Genomic DNA, 17,558 nt, shown 5'->3' on the forward strand with positions numbered 1-17,558 from the left:
TTGGTCCAGAAAGAAAAATTAACATCGTAAATTTTGTGCTTTAACCACAACTAAGCTAAGTTGGAAGTCCAACAACCAAAAATTATACCTGAATATTACTATTTAGACAGGAAAGCTATCATCGAGGTAGTGCCCAGTCACAGTCGGGACACAACAGTAACGGCCATCATAACAACGACAACTGGTAGGTATCCAGGCATTTCAAACATACCCCGCTCGGATGAAGGGTGGGACCACATGAGATTTTGAATCCTCAACTCAATCCATATTGTCCCAATCCGTCGGGTATGTTATGCTTTGGCATAGTTGTGAGAGCTGCTACGTAGAACAAAATGATTAACCGCTTGCAAAATTGTCTAAACTGGCTATTAACAAAAATATATTCGTTGAACAACCTTTATCTCTGAAAAAAAAAAAATTGTATGCATGAAACCGTAATTGCTTTGGATTGTGCGTCAAAGGTCATTGCTTCGGTTCGGAGCATTGACGATGGGTATATAGCGATCAATGTTTTCCCTTGTCCCGGATTCCGCTAATTGCCGATTGATCGTTCCGTTACAGCTACGATGATCCTCGCTACATGAACCGTTACGATGACCGCTACAATCCGATGTCGATGCGTGGTTATTACGATAACCGGATGGGCTCCGGCCATGGTGGAGGCTATTATCCGCCGATGGACAACCGCGGCTACGGCATGACCATGATGAACGGGTACCGAGGTAATGGCTACGATAATCTCGATCCGCAATTTGAGTACTACATGATGTTGGCCCGCGGGGGAGGTCCCGGGTCCAATCGAGGTTAGATCGAAATTACCTTGATAATACCAAACGATCAGCACTAATTACTCTTGTTTTTTCAACCTCAACTCATAGATCGTTATGGAGCGTCGCCTTCCGGTGGGTACGGAGATGATCGGAATCGGGGCGGATACGGCTATGATCACAAGAACTTCAGACCGTGGGACGAAACTTACAGGTACCATTCTTACTATTACTATTAGCGAAGCTGCCTGATACATACAAATTTCTACGGACACATAAACACGAGAGAGAGCTTGAGGAAGCGAGTTTGATGACCCTGCTAAGGATCGCTTAAGCCCCCTATGCCACCTAACCTAGATGTAACACTAAAGAAAAACAAAAAAAAATCAAACCAAAAAAAAAATTCGAGTGCTTCGCTTGGGATTGCTTTAAGAAAAATTATGCTTAATATTTTTATTTTAAGGTAGTCAATAAATTGGTTCATGTGTGTAACTGCAAAAACGCTTTTGCAAACTTTGCTGCTTCCAGTGCTGCTTCTTGTGCTGCTTGAGAAAAAAAATATCTACTTGAGAAAAAATTACTTCGAGTGCTGAAAAAAGCACTTTTCGATGCTGTTTTTAGTGTCGCAAAGTTCACTTTTTAGCACCGAATTACATAACAATTTTCATTCTATATAATAGCTTTTATTAGAGTCAGTATTATAACGAACGATGAAGTAAACAAGTGTGTTTTCATATATCTGCAACTGTTGTTTAATCTATACTTAAAAATAATGTGAATATTTTTATTGCGCTGTATGAAATTCATCTAATTTCTATCCTATTATTAAAAAAAACATGAATACGAGAAACTTTTCATTGCAGCAAACAAACCAATCAAATTGAGGAGTGTGTTCGAAAAAAAATGCAACACCTTGTATTGTACTCATTTTACTGGTTGTGCTAAACGTAAAAACTTATGCTACACAAATAACACACGACGTATTACAGGACACGACACTTAACGTTTTTACTAACGGAAAAAGGAATTAAATTTACCTTTTTTGTCGACCGGTTTCGGGCTCGATGTTGCCCATCTACAGGACGATGTCCGACATTTGTCGGAGCTGTAATTTGTCGGACATCGTCCTGTAGATGGGCAACATCGAGCCCGAAACCGGTCGACAAAAAAGGTAAATTTAATTCCTTTTTCCGTTAGTAAAAACGTTAAGTGTCGTGTCCTGTAATACGTCGTGTGTTATTTGTGTACCTTGTATTGTGAATAGATTTACATCCATACGTAAATTTATGAAATTTTCAGCAAAGCTGCCTAGTAACGTGATGTTTACATGTGTAAATTTTAATGACATAATGTTAAATGGTTTTCAAGATAGCATCCTATGAAAAAGTTTATCGACTCTTATTTTTTGGCGCCACCTGCGCCGTCTGTAATGTTTACCTTGAACCATCATTTTTCTATATCTGGGATGTTTTCAATCACGTTTTATGCATCCAGAAGCTTGACTTTCAAAAATTTTCCTTCGGCAAAAAAAAACAGAATATTTGACTTTTTGTCACTCCCCCGCAGTTTTCGCGTAATGATACGATACCAAATCTAACCAAATATTTTGTGCACGATTTGACCACTGTATATTGTTTTCATTTAACCGGTGGTTTCAATATTGTAGAAATTAAGTCAGTCATGTTTATTAAATTGTCAGCTAGACGAACCATTTAGAAAAGTTTACCTTTTATATCACTTCCCCTGTTGAATTTTTCGGATTGTGTTTGGTGAAGCCTCTCACATTCCTTAACTTCATGGACTCAATCATCATCACTTTTGTTCAAATTTTAGCTCACTGTTAGATCCTTTACGACTTCTGAAAGGATTGAACATACATAGAGCGAAATGAGAATAGTACCACTATGTGTTTTGCTTGTTAAAATATGAATGATTGAAAATCATCAAAATTTTCTTCTACAACTTGTTTTGAACTGTTGAACGGATAAATCAAGCATAAGTTTACTTTTTTTGGACGTAGTAGTTGACGTTGAGGACCAAAAATATGGAAAAAGGGGAAGAAAAGTACCACAAAAACAAGATTATTTCTAAAAATGTACTGTGTAAAAGTGAATATTAATGCTTCTACGAACTATTTGAAAAGATAACTGCAATTTTAAGAATTTTCTAGAATTCCAAAGGTTTTCAAAGGTTTGAAAGGGGTTTTAAAAGATGATTCTAGAGCTAGTGAATTTGATATTTTAGCTGTAATTATTTTCCAAACTACTTACTTTTTTCATTGAAAAATGTGAAATGAAGTAACAAACATTTTGGGTTTATTTTGAATCAGAAAAAAAACAGGTTGGAATGCTAAAAAATTGATTTTTTTTTTCAGTAAACCACACTTTTTCCTATTTCAAGTCGTAGATGGCAGCACATAAAACCTAATTTAGTCCCAATATTGATTTTCCAGATTTATTTAGGCCCATATTCATTATTTTGAGGTATTTTCGCATCACAGTTTTGTGGAAGTTCACGCTGCAGATAGCTTTTCCGGATTTGCAAAAAATCATCAGCACAAGAATAAACCATCCCCAAATTTTCTGCTCATCTCATATTCCGATTCAATTGCAAATCATACCAATAATACTGCTAGCCGTCTGGTACATAACGCTTCATCGCACAGAACAACATTATTTTGATTATCGGTTCAAGATTTTTACTTTTAGTGACCTTGATGCAATCCTAATTTTATGATTTAGTGATCTTAGAATTTCCAAGGCGGTCACGCGGTACCAAGTACTTATTTCTTGTCCAAAATCATCCAGCACACCTGAATTAGTCCCAGATATTCGAAAATGGACATAAATTTGGTTTAATTGCAAGATAGTTCTGCCATCTATGACTTAAAACTATAGAAGTAGTGTTTTACTATTTAAAAACATTAGTATTTTTGAATTTGAAGCCTGTTTCTTTGGATTCAAATTCAGCCAAAAATCTATATTTCATCATGTTGCATCATACTTATGAATGTTTATGAAGAAATCAAGCAGTTTGATCAAGTATTATAGCTCAAATATCAAATTCCTTAACGCTAGATGAGCATCTCTCAAAACCCCCTTTTAAAACCTTTGAAAACCGGAATTCTAGAAAACTTCTTAATATGCAGTTATCTTTTCAAATAGTTCGTAGAAGAATAATTATTCACTTTTACACAGTAAACTTTTAGAAATAATCATGTTTTTGTTGAAAAACATAAGTGGTACTGTTTTTATTTCGCACCTCTTTTTTCATATTTTTTGTCCTCAACACCAATTGCTACGTTCAAAAACGTAAACTTATGCTTGATTTATCCGTTGAACAATTCAAAACCAATTGTAGAAGAAAATTTTGGTGATTTTCAATCATTCACAATTTAACAAGCAAAACACATAGCGGTACTATTCTTATTTCGCTCACTGTATAACCTTTTGTCGAATAGTTTATTTTCAGCTATTTTGGGGTCTCCCACTGTAATTTTTCTTTTAAATAATTTTGTCAATGAGCATCTGTATTTCACGCTATCTCAAAAACCACTGTGCAGATTGGTACCAAAATTTTGCACAGGTATACATTACATTACTAAGTAACTTCACTGAAAAATTTATCAATTTCCATCCATGCATTCAAAAGTTATCTATAAAATAACGCGTTTTGCATTTTGTTTTCGAATACATTCCTTAAAACTTACAAGTTTCAGAAAAAAATGCGAATGTAAGGAAACTAAGGCAGCTTTTTTTTAATTAAAAATAATCAACTTTATAACTAGTGATGAATATTTCAACTTAAGCTTATTTTCACCGTGCAGTAAAGCTTTAATATCGAGGAATTTATTTTCATACGTTCTAGTCACAAGCAAGGTTGCCGAAATCACAGAAATATATATAACACACTGGGAATTTTCGAGTCAAAAAATGTACCCGATTCAGGCAAGAATGTCTCGCTTGAAAACACCTCCATTATTTATGTAAAAAAATCACGAGGAGTTTAATGGTCTAAACATTTTTTTGATAAAATGACTCTGAAACGCCTCATTTTTCCTAATTTCGTCTATTTTTTTGTGTAAAGGTATAATTTCAATTGTCCCTTTTATGCGCTAAAATGAATAGAAGCGGCTAAATAGCCCCAACTTTACCATATTTTTTATTAGTGCAGAAATTTCTTACCACCTTACAAACAAAACGAAAAAAAAAGTGATTTTTGTAAAATTTGTCGTTAAATCGAGTGCCTAGCTTATCAGAATAGCAGCGTCCAGCCGGATTTACCCTAAAGTCGAGCGATTACAATGACAATTCATCAGAAAATGCACAAACCTGAATTGAACTGATGTAAAAATCATTGCTGAATCGAATGATGTACACCACTTAGTTGACGAGAAGAGCCTCAAGCACCCCGACTTCCCCTTGAATTAGGCAATATGTATCAATAAATCGTAGTAAAGCATGGATCATCAGAAATCTGGACGAACTGTTTATTATACCATAGCGCTCCTAGTTGTCGGATCTGGAATTTTTTGACAGTACTTTGTTCGGAAATGTTTCCTCTATCAGTGCTGAAAATTTCATTACGATTCGTTTTGTTCCAAAAAAAGTTACACGTGATAGAAGCCGCGAGACGAAAATTAATTTTGTACACCCACGTTCAAAAACCCGATGTGGTCTGGTTCAAAAATCGCGAAATCTGATTTGAGGAGGCTTCCTGACCAAAAATTTTACAAAGCCACTGGTCTGAGTGATGTCCCCATCAAGTTCAAATTCGTTTTTGCCAATAACTTTGCAGAAAAGTGTTTGATCTGGCAAGATATTTGGAGCTGCGGCCGAAAAAGTCCAGTTTTTTTAGAAAAACAAGACCATGGACTCCGAAACGTACAAGGAGGAGTGCCTGAAAAATGTTTTTTTCCTTTTGTTAGATCTCACAAAGAACCAGTAAAATTTTTACTAGATTTAGCTAGCTGCCACTACAGCGAAGAGGTACTACAGAGTGGTATCGGGCCAACTGGTGGATTTTGTCGAAAAGGACGTCAACCCGCCCAACTGCCCTCAATTCCGCCCTATCGAAAAAATTTGAGCAATTTTTAATCAGAAGATGAAGAAGAATGGTAGGACGACTCGGGATGCAACAGAGATGAAGAGATTGTGGAACAAAATGGCCGCTGAGGTCAGTGAATAGGCTGTCCAAACTCAGATGAGTGGCTCTCGACGAAAAGTACGAAATTTCATCAAAACAATATCGGAATATTTTTTTTATTAACTCCGAGATAGACCCTTTTTAATGCGTCCAGATTTGTAGTGATCCATGCTTTAAGAGCATGAGAAAGCATCAGTAAAATGTACAAAAATGATTGAATCAGATGTTGAACTTATTGCTTAATTGAATGCTCAACACCGCTTAGCATTTAGTTAACAAGAAAGGTCTAATTTCCTTAAATTTCCCCTAAATTTATTCATAAATTCATGCAACATAATTTATACCACTTTGAAACTGTCTACATGTTCAATATCTATTTATGAAGAAAATTTATTTTAAATTTGGTTGGTAGGCGTTTTTATTGGCGATTTGCAGCAAAACTTTTTGACATGCAGCGCCAACTGATTTTCACTTTTGGTACTAACAAAAGGGTGATGATAGCTGTTTTTTTAACACGGCAGTGAATATAAGTTGTTTTCAAAATAGAAGTTTTTTTGAAAACAGCTGATTTTCATAAAATTAAAATGACATGAACTTGTAAGAAAATCTGCAATTAACTTATTTAAATGCTTTTTGCATGAGAAAAAAAGGATTTTTATGGTTATTCTTACAAAATTCATTTTAAAATTTTTTGGAATGAATTATGTAGATGCTGTTACGATAGCTTACGGTTTTGTAGATTGTGTTAGACTGCGTTAGACCTTATGTTCGATCAATTTGAGATAGATCTACTATTTATAATTTGAGAAAAAAATTCAAAAAATCTTACACTGATGTGATGTTATTAAGTTGAAACTTTTTCTCTAGCTATGTTTAAATTTACTTTTGCTGAATCCAAAGCACTGGAGAGAAAACCGCCAGTTAAAAAAAGTTATTTCCATATCCAGCGTTTCCGCTTAAGCTTAGATAAATGAAGCAACATTTCCGTGAAAGGCTTTTTATTTTCTGTAACTACGATTGACCAACTGATGTTCTTGTATCGGCAAGCTTAATACTTTCAATCATTTTAAATCCAGTGATTTTTTTTTAAATTTATGATTGAAAAAGTTATTATACAGATTTTTTTAATATAATTTCTTCTTAAGGAACACCTGATTTTTGTTATAATTTTCTTTTTCCGATTTGGTGCTAGGGGCTATAGAATTTGTCTAATTTTTGTATGCATTCAGGATTTCTAAATCTATATTATTCATGGCTTAGCAGGAAGTTTCTTCCATAAAAAATCGCATCTCATGTTGACTACATAATTGATTGTCTTGGTTCATGAATCTGCTTTCGATCTGTGGTACATCATGGTATGCAAATGATAATTTTAAACACTTTCTCCATTTGCCTTAAGGTTTTGGGGAAGCAACCTTTTTTTAACTGAATAATCAGTAAATATCTATAAAAAACCAGGACGTGGCCAGCGCCGTTATTGGTATTCAAAAGGAGAGCATCAGTTTTCGGAATTGTGAACGTGCTCTCAATCTCAGACACCATTTTTTTGACCTATGAACAAAATTTATGGTCTCGGTCAATCATGGAGTAGCAAATGTCCAAATTTGAGTCCAACTACCATAAGATGAAATGATGGGAATAGAAATAGACCACGAAAATGATGATGATTACATGAGAGAGCAATTCCCTTCATTCCGATAGACTTCGACACTCGACCAGTATAACTTTCATACGCCAGGTTGTCTCCTGTAGTAGAATGTTAAAACATGGGCCCCGGAGAGGCGCAAGATGTGGGTTTAAGTCCTACCGGGAGAAAAGGCGAAATTGTTTTTCGCATGTTTTTTCAACACCAATTTTCATCTTGCCTAGTCCCTGAAATTTCAACTTACACAGTTGGATCTATTTCTCTACAAAAAAGTTTCGCTGACTGAATGTTTGAGTCAAGACCCATCGCTGGGTCGCAGTTTAAAAATTATAAGTATTATACTACAGATTTCTGTAGCATATTTGGTAATCAGTTGGTCTATAAAGTTTGAGATTGCGGGTTTCAATCCTGCCAAGAGGAAAAATAATTTTCTTCTACAGTACTGTGTATGCCAGGTATTGTTCCAAAATAGATTGGAAAACTCTCTACTTTCTCAGATTTCGTATTTTATATAAAAAATATTTTTCCAGAAATGAACATAATTTTCTTTGATGACCGTACATTGAACAGGATGTAATGCTTTCAAGATGAGTGTTGAAAATAGAAAGGAAGCTTACTTGCGAATTTAACCAAGAGCTTACGGATTGAGGTAGTATGACTTTGAGTAATTAATGTAAATATGAAGTACGTATGGTTTTGATTTCCAGTTTCTTCTCTTTTTAATTTCTGTGAATGACACCTTTAACACATAAAAAAAAAATTCAAACTAACCATTTCTTACATTGTTGCACTGCAATTTTGCATGGCCAGCACGCAATTTTCCACCCAGTTTTTTGATCCTCTATATGACTCTGTAATTACAACCTAAACACCTTCTTCAATTCACTTTCCTGCAAAATCAAAACAAAATCCACATCTGACGCACTCCCCCACCCCCGCAGAGGAACTGCCGGTTTTGATAATTCTGGACGTGGTTATTATTTTGCAAGTCGCCCTCCAAGTGCACCATCCCAGTCATCCTCCCAGGGTCAGTATCCCGGACCTTCGTCCCCGACTTCATCCCACCACCAGCAGCAACAGCAGAGCCACTCTCAGTATCCTCAACAAGCGTCTCAGTCACATTATCAGCAACCTCAAGGGCACCACCAATATCATCAGCAGGCCTCTTCCGGTTACGGGAGTTCCGGTTCCGGAGGTGGTCCTCCTACGGGGCCTGCCGGAATCTACACCAGTCAACCGATAGGAATCCATCAGAGTAGTGGCCCAGATCGGCCGGATGCTGGCCAAAGGCCATCGTGCTGTTCCCAGTGTTGCCAATCGTCGTCCGGTGGTGGCTCTAGCAGTCCGGGAAGGTATCCATCTTCCTCGGGACCAACTGGAACTGGTCCCGGATACCATCAGCCGTCGCACCAAGGGTACGGCGGTCAATACGGACACCATCAGCAATATCAACAGGAACGACCGGGTGATCATGGTCGTCCCGGTGAATGGAACTATTTGAGCGGTGGAGGAGCAAGCTCGTCCAGTGCTGCCAGTGGATCCGGTGCTGGTTCGGATTACCATCAGGCTTCGTCGGCTGCCGGAGCATCGTCGCATTCGCAATCCGGAGGTTATGGCAGTCGACCGGGTGCTAGTTCCGATTATAAGGACAGGCCGGATGCCGGCGGGCAAAAGTGAGTACCCTAGGCGTAGGTTCGCTGGTGTGACTGGTTTTACGCGGCTGAGGGTTAGCAAGAAAGTTTATTATTTTATAAGCTAAAAGGAACTAGCAAATTTAACCAACTGCTTGCAGAGAGTTAACTGTTTTGAAATTGACAAAGGAAAGTAACATAATGATTTGTTTTTAATTTTCAGCTAACAACCACTTAACTCAATTTCAGTTAGATATTAACGATAATTATAATTAGTCAAAGAGTTTATAATTATACAACTAATGAAAGTCTTCATAAGATGGTTTAATGAAGATAGCCTACAGAGGTTGATATTTGAAGAAAGTCCTCTAAAGATCGTCTTCTGAAGATGGTCTATTCAGAAGGACCTCTGAAGACGGTTTTCTGGAAATGATCTTCTGAGGATGATCATTGAAGATAGCCTTTCAAAGATGGCCTTTCGAATAGGTCTCTTGAAGATGGTCTCCTGATAACAGTCCTCTAGGGATGACTTTTTAAAAATAGGCTACGTTAAATGGTTTTCAAGGCCTGATTTTTTGAAGGATCTTCTAAATCGATCTTCTAAACCTGATCTTCTGAATGGACTTCTAAATCCGATCTTCTGAACCTTCTGAAGGGTCTTCTGAAGGGTCTTCTGAAGGGTCTTCTGAAGGGTCTTCTGAAGGGTCTTCTGAAGGGTCTTCTGAAGGGTCTTCTGAAGGGTCTTCTGAAGGGTCTTCTGAAGGGTCTTCTGAAGGGTCTTCTGAAGGGTCTTCTGAAGGGTCTTCTGAAGGGTCTTCTGAAGGGTCTTCTGAAGGGTCTTCTGAAGGGTCTTCTGAAGGGTCTTCTGAAGGGTCTTCTGAAGGGTCTTCTGAAGGGTCTTCTGAAGGGTCTTCTGAAGGGTCTTCTGAAGGGTCTTCTGAAGGGTCTTCTGAAGGGTCTTCTGAAGGGTCTTCTGAAGGGTCTTCTGAAGGGTCTTCTGAAGGGTCTTCTGAAGGGTCTTCTGAAGGGTCTTCTGAAGGGTCTTCTGAAGGGTCTTCTGAAGGGTCTTCTGAAGGGTCTTCTGAAGGGTCTTCTGAAGGGTCTTCTGAAGGGTCTTCTGAAGGGTCTTCTGAAGGGTCTTCTGAAGGGTCTTCTGAAGGGTCTTCTGAAGGGTCTTCTGAAGGGTCTTCTGAAGGGTCTTCTGAAGGGTCTTCTGAAGGGTCTTCTGAAGGGTCTTCTGAAGGGTCTTCTGAAGGGTCTTCTGAAGGGTCTTCTGAAGGGTCTTCTGAAGGGTCTTCTGAAGGGTCTTCTGAAGGGTCTTCTGAAGGGTCTTCTGAAGGGTCTTCTGAAGGGTCTTCTGAAGGGTCTTCTGAAGGGTCTTCTGAAGGGTCTTCTGAAGGGTCTTCTGAAGGGTCTTCTGAAGGGTCTTCTGAAGGGTCTTCTGAAGGGTCTTCTGAAGGGTCTTCTGAAGGGTCTTCTGAAGGGTCTTCTGAAGGGTCTTCTGAAGGGTCTTCTGAAGGGTCTTCTGAAGGGTCTTCTGAAGGGTCTTCTGAAGGGTCTTCTGAAGGGTCTTCTGAAGGGTCTTCTGAAGGGTCTTCTGAAGGGTCTTCTGAAGGGTCTTCTGAAGGGTCTTCTGAAGGGTCTTCTGAAGGGTCTTCTGAAGGGTCTTCTGAAGGGTCTTCTGAAGGGTCTTCTGAAGGGTCTTCTGAAGGGTCTTCTGAAGGGTCTTCTGAAGGGTCTTCTGAAGGGTCTTCTGAAGGGTCTTCTGAAGGGTCTTCTGAAGGGTCTTCTGAAGGGTCTTCTGAAGGGTCTTCTGAAGGGTCTTCTGAAGGGTCTTCTGAAGGGTCTTCTGAAGGGTCTTCTGAAGGGTCTTCTGAAGGGTCTTCTGAAGGGTCTTCTGAAGGGTCTTCTGAAGGGTCTTCTGAAGGGTCTTCTGAAGGGTCTTCTGAAGGGTCTTCTGAAGGGTCTTCTGAAGGGTCTTCTGAAGGGTCTTCTGAAGGGTCTTCTGAAGGGTCTTCTGAAGGGTCTTCTGAAGGGTCTTCTGAAGGGTCTTCTGAAGGGTCTTCTGAAGGGTCTTCTGAAGGGTCTTCTGAAGGGTCTTCTGAAGGGTCTTCTGAAGGGTCTTCTGAAGGGTCTTCTGAAGGGTCTTCTGAAGGGTCTTCTGAAGGGTCTTCTGAAGGGTCTTCTGAAGGGTCTTCTGAAGGGTCTTCTGAAGGGTCTTCTGAAGGGTCTTCTGAAGGGTCTGCTGAAGGGTCTTCTGAAGGGTCTTCTGAAGGGTCTTCTGAAGGGTCTTCTGAAGGGTCTTCTGAAGGGTCTTCTGAAGGGTCTTCTGAAGGGTCTTCTGAAGGGTCTTCTGAAGTGTCTTCTGCAGGGTCTTCTGAAGGGTCTTCTGAAGGGTCTTCTGAAGGGTCTTCTGAAGGGTCTTCTGAAGGGTCTTCTGAAGGGTCTTCTGAAGGGTCTTCTGAAGGGTCTTCTGAAGGGTCTTCTGAAGGGTCTTCTGAAGGGTCTTCTGAAGGGTCTTCTGAAGGGTCTTCTGAAGGGTCTTCTGAAGGGTCTTCTGAAGAGTCTTCTGAAGGGTCTTCTGAAGAGTCTTCTGAAGGGTCTTCTGAAGGGTCTTCTGAAGGGTCTTCTGAAGGGTCTTCTGAAGGGCCTTTTTGAAGAATATTTTTTAGGCTACAAATCCTAATGGAAATTTGGAACATCTCGCACAACACTTTATGCTATCTGAAAATCCAACTTTGCATAAAAATGTGATAGTAAAACCTTAAAATTTGAACATGTAAAATGTCCAAAACGCTACCATGAGAAAAGCTTAAAAAATGGATTTTTAAACATCGAATCTGGAGGATTCTACTTCTGCCGCCTCTGTGTTCCTTCTAAATAGTAGTGACTGTACCGACAATAAAAAAAAAATCCAGAATGTTCCGCTTCTCACATTGCCCCGGGACTAAGCCAAAACATGACTCCGGTTCCAGATATGGTTTACGGCCCCCACATGTACTCTAAATAATTCGAATTACGAAGACAAATCTGTGGACATTGCGAATACCTGCCCTGACTCAAAGCTTTAATCTCAAGGGAGGGAGACATGTTTATGGATGTTTGTATGAAAGTAATGCATGCATGCGAACAACTGAAGGAAGGCGACGAAGTGTGGGGCTGGCGGCGGGTGGATGCTTAGCGATGTGTCCGTGTGCATTTGTACCAAGTGTTTTCCTTCCACCTCCACCAGAATTCATCGAGCTCAAGTTTTGTCAATTTGCATTTCAAATCTGCGTGATAAAAGGCAGCAGCCAGGCAGGAGGTTTGGAACCACACCAGCAAAAGTTCCATTTCGGGCCATTTTTTATTCTCTTTTAGGGCAATGCAAACGAAAAACGCTCTTCGGATGCTGTGTTCGGATGTGTGTATGCAGATGATATCCGTTCTGTGTATTTTTGGTATGCCGGGAACGTTCCGACAAACGGCAAACAACCTGGACTCCGGAGGTACTATTACTTCTTACACATGGCCAGGAAAAACCTGAAAATTCCTCCCACTCGGTTGAGAAGAAAGGGAAAAAAGCCAAAAAGAACATTTGCAGCACATGCAAACACTTTCTTTTGCATCTCGTTCGTATGTTACCTGCAACGTTTTTGGACGAAGATGAAATTTCGATGGACCATCTTTCTCTATGCAGAAGAAGTAGAGCCAATGCATTCACAATTCGACAAACTAGTGTAAACATTGAAGAAGGTGAGTTGAATGATAATTTATTGTTACCCCATCTCTCGAGGGAGTAATGTTGGAAATTAGAATCCCAAATGAGTTACATCCGTTTATGGCAAGAGTTCGAAATGACAAAAAGTTCAAAAATCATCTAAATTTTATAAATATCAAGAAAAACTTTGAATTTCAATTCTTATCCAGAATCCGCTGAAATAATTGCAAGTGAGCTACAAATTCAATTAAGTACGTAAAAGCGGATAAAAAAAACTCTCATTTATAAAAAAATCTTATTGTATAAGTAGTTGTCAGTTCTCATCAAACAAAGTCGTATTCAAATTTTATGTAGTTCATTTAGGTGAAATCCAAATAAAGCCACACGTCATCTTCAATACAAACTTTTAAAATTATTTTTCACTGCCAAGCTTTCAACATAATTAAATGGCAAATCTGGTCCAGCTGCCGTACGTCAGCAGTGAACAAACGACCGAATGCATCCGATTTGACATTCAGCATTCAGCCATTCATCCAGCATCCAGCCAAACCTCGACCGGAAGTTTCTCAACCGCAAATTGGTTTACCCAAAAGTTGTACACACTTTCCTGTGGAGAACTTCCCGAAACACATTATCCTTTCGAAACGGCAGCCAGAAAGTTATTTCTCAGTTGCATGTGTTTTCGGTTAGTCGTTTGGGGTGTGTTTGTGCAGCATCCGAGGACCAGCCACTGATTTCATCCCCCCTTTCCAAATGTTTTTTTTTATCTTCGCCCCAAGCCAACATCGAATGTTAGAAAATAGGAATAGGAAACCCCACCCAGCAATGCATCTTTCCGTTACGAGGTGCAATCTAAAATGGAACGGAAAAAGCAATTTTCCAACACAACTAGAAACAATTCTTTTAAAACCAGTGAATCCATCCAATGCATGCAATGTATCGCTTTGTAGGTGGAGATAGGTTTATACGTACGTTCTTGAAGATTGGAAGCAAAACCACTGCCAGGCTAACTTTCTAGAAAGCTCACGTTTCTATTCTTGCTACAAGAACAAGTGTCGAAACAAAGATTACATTTGGTCGAAAGTACTAAGACGTTGTTGCTTTGAAGATTGAAAACCTAAATCTTCCTTGGCGTTGAGTCTTATTTTTAAACATTCTTGTTTAATCTACGATTTAAGAGTTTCGGTTTTCAACTTTCGATTTGATGAGCTGCAGTGATTCAAGTTTAAATGATGAAATGACGAAGTATTAGTTTACTCAAATGACATTCTTCGGTTATCATATTAATAAAATACTCCTAACAAAACCACATGACCACATAAAACTGACAAGAATTAGTTTCTCGCTATTTTATGTAAGTCTTCTTCGTCATTAACAATAAATTTCCAGCTACTTCTAAGGAAAATGGCAACCATTACTTGCCCTAACTAATTCCTTTTCCCCTTTAACTTATGTGTAGGAACAAAACCATTCAACAAGAAGCAACAAGAGTTTGTGGGCGAAAATGTTCCTTTTTGCAAGTCCTGGGTAGTAGGCGGTTGCTTGTTCGGTTCAGGTTTTGCCAAGCAAGTTGAGTAGCGAACAAAAATAACCATCTCAGCAGGCGGGAAGCCGTAAAAGAAGCCCCAGCTTTACTGCTGCCAAATGACAATGAAAAAATGGGGAAATATTTCAACGCTCGGTGACTGCGTTTGATTGCTGGGGAGCTCAAATGCTACGAAAGTTTGTAAATTTTTTAATTTAAAATTTTTTCAGGCACTTTTCGAGTATTTTTATTGCAATTTCTTACTTAGTCATGGTTCTCCAATCCTGCAGCCGTTTATGCGTTCTAATAATTGAACTAAATAATGTGATGACAAAACAAAAAAAAACTACTTTTAAAATCTGCGCTACCTAAGTCAATTCCATCATTTTCCACCGGTAGGTTAAATCAAAACAAACAATCAGCAGCAGTAGCCTTAAAAATCTGCGCTTCCTAAGTCCATTCTGTCTTTTTTACACTGGGAGGTCAAATCAAATCAAACAATCAGCAGCAGTAGTCTTAAAAATCTGCGCTTCCTGAGTCAATTCCGTCTTTTTACACCTGGAGGTCAAATCAAAACAAACCATCAGCAGAAGCAGCCTTAAAATATGCATCTCCTGAGCCAATTCGTTTTATCTATCAAAACAAACTATCCACAATTGCAGCCTTAAAAATCTGTGCCTACTAAGCACCGGAAGGCCAAATCAAAACAAACAATTAGAGGAATTTGCCTTAAAAATCTGCGCTTCCATTGTCAATTCTGTCTTTTTCCTTCAGAAGGTCAAATCAAACAAACAATCAGCCTAAGTCGATTCCGTCTTTTTTCACTGGGAGGTCAAATCAAAACAAAGCAACAGCAATAGCAGCCTAAAAAATCTGAGCTTCCTGAGAAAATCCGTAATTTAACACCGGAGAAATCTGCTTTAAAAATCTGCGTTTTCTTAGCCAATTTCGTCTTTTTTCATCGGAAGGCCAAATCAAAACATACAATCAGCAGCAGCAGTCATTAAAATCTACGCTTCCTAAGTCGATTCCGTCTTTTTACACCTGTAGATGAAATCAAAACTAACAATCAGCAATAGCGGTCTAAAAAATCTGCGCTTCCTAAGAAAATCCATCAATTTTCAATCCACAGCTGTAGCCTGAACATCTCAGCTTCCTGAATCAATCCGTCATTTTACACCGGGAGGCCTAATCAAAACAAACAATTCTCAACAGCAGCCTAAAAATGCACGCTTCCTAAGCCAATTCGCAATTTTCCACTGGAAGGCCAAACAATTAGAGAAATCTGCGCTTCCTAAGCCAATCCGTCATTTTTCATCGGGAGGCCAAATCAAAACAAATCATCAGAGAAATCTGCCTAAAAAATCTACACTTCCTAAGCCAATTTCGTCTTATTCCACCGGAAGGCCAAGTCAAAACAAACAATCCACAGCTGCAGCCTAAAAATCTGCGCTTCCTGAGCCAATTTGTTTTATTTACCGGAAGACAAAACTAACAATCCATAATTGCAGCCTTAAAAATCTGCGCCTGCTAAGCCGCACCGGAGGGCCATTCTCTTATGAAGTGTGTAAGCGTCAGATAACACTTCCATCGAGGTGGTAGAGATTTATCGCGGTTTAACGTAGTTTTTGCAAAAATCAGTAGAATATCGCAGTGAGTAACTAGTGTGTGTGAAGTTTTTCCCCAAAAATCCGCCTTCGAAGCAACGAACGACTGCGCAACAACGTCAACAGCATGCAGCCAGATTGGTTTGTCATCTCACAACCAGAGGGCCAACTTGGATAGTTGATGCTTCCGGGTATTCACACGATCGACAGCGACGCCCCGACGATACCACGAACGACGAGCGATCGCGAAGCGAGAGCATCGACCGAAACTCGCGGTTCAAGGCCGGTCAAATGCGGCTTCCTGGTGCTGGCTCACTTTGCTAAAAACCACCGCAGTGTACACACAAGCAAATAGAAAATTTAAAAGTGCAAATAACAGTCAGACACCAGGTAAGCCAACCGCCGCTCATCCGCCATTTTGCGCTCGCCAAAAACGACGCGCGCTAACGTCAGTATTTCTTAATACAGGACCCCTTTGTTTGGGATAAAAGACCGGAGTGGAATTACCTGTGTCCTTCAACTACGACGGGAATAACCACCACCAAGTTCGGTTAACCCTCGATCAAGGGCCTCGGTCGATCGTCCATCCTGAACTCTACGAATCGACCGGTGAACCAGAAACCAGTTGAAGGCCTCTGCCAACACGAAGCGTGATCGGAGGTGCCGCCATCAACCGTCAAACACGGGAGCTGATTCCGTTAAATCGTCAGCCTTACCGCCTAGGAGGTGGCAGCATCTACAAGGGCTCGGCCCTCCAGGTATCGTGCTCTTTTTGTACAACGATCTGTGCAGTGCATACGTTAAATAAAATATTCTTGTCGAGAAGTGCAATTTTGGGGTTTTTTTTCTGAGTGCATACTGGAAGCTCCCTGCGATTTTGATTGTAAGCGTGCCGCCCTGAGGCCTAGAAAGGGAATCTCTTACACGCCGGTGGGAGTGGTAGGTTTAGACTTACAAGTGGCGCCATAAGAAAAATCATTGAAGTTCATAAGATTATCTTATGACGCGAAAGAATTCAGCAGATGAACACCTGCCTCAATTCACCATGCCAGAATAATTTAAAACAATTCATGTTAAAAATTTATTTTATTGTTCGGCTAATTTGTTTGGGATTACATACATTATGGTCACCATCAACAGCACATCAATACCCGGTTCAAAAGAATTTGTTTGGCCGCATACGATCTTTTTAGTTTGGGTTTTTTCCCGGTCAACATGCTGAAAATTTAACAAAAAACAAATTAGAGTTTAAAAATATGTTTAACGATTACAAAAAATAAACTTCAATTCAAACTTACCATTTAGAAGAGTAAAATTAATAATTCCACAACTTCGTTTGACGATTAAAAAATGACTGATGGAATGCATGTGTTCATTATTTCTCCACAATGCCTTTTTTTTTAATTTTTCATAAGAACTTCGTATGAAAATTGTAAGAATTTCATAAGACTCCTAAAAAAGTAGCACTCATCGATAGAATTGGCTTAGCAATAGAACAGCACATGTGAGCGCTGCTTGGGTGATTTTTTGCCCGGTCG

The 17,558-nt window shown here is 39.3% G+C and overlaps 1 protein-coding gene across 8 annotated transcripts in view; it reads left to right on the top strand.

Moving 5' to 3' along the window:
• The window catches only part of LOC129757447 (hornerin), a 73,298-nt gene that overhangs the window by 53,462 nt on the left and 2,278 nt on the right, over positions 1–17,558 (top strand). For 6 of the 8 annotated variants that reach the window (XM_055754675.1, XM_055754674.1, XM_055754672.1 and 3 more), the window contains 4 exons: positions 107–184; positions 562–803; positions 879–981; positions 8,499–9,230. In XM_055754675.1, coding sequence (XP_055610650.1) covers positions 107–184; positions 562–803; positions 879–981; positions 8,499–9,230 — 1,155 coding nt within the window. The remainder of the gene's footprint in view (positions 1–106; positions 185–561; positions 804–878; positions 982–8,498; positions 9,231–17,558) is intronic. The other 2 variants (XM_055754677.1, XM_055754678.1) reach the window with 2 other exon arrangements.

The sequence above is a fragment of the Uranotaenia lowii genome, chromosome 3 (genome assembly GCF_029784155.1).
Source record: "Uranotaenia lowii strain MFRU-FL chromosome 3, ASM2978415v1, whole genome shotgun sequence".
Classification (NCBI taxonomy): domain Eukaryota; kingdom Metazoa; phylum Arthropoda; class Insecta; order Diptera; family Culicidae; genus Uranotaenia; species Uranotaenia lowii.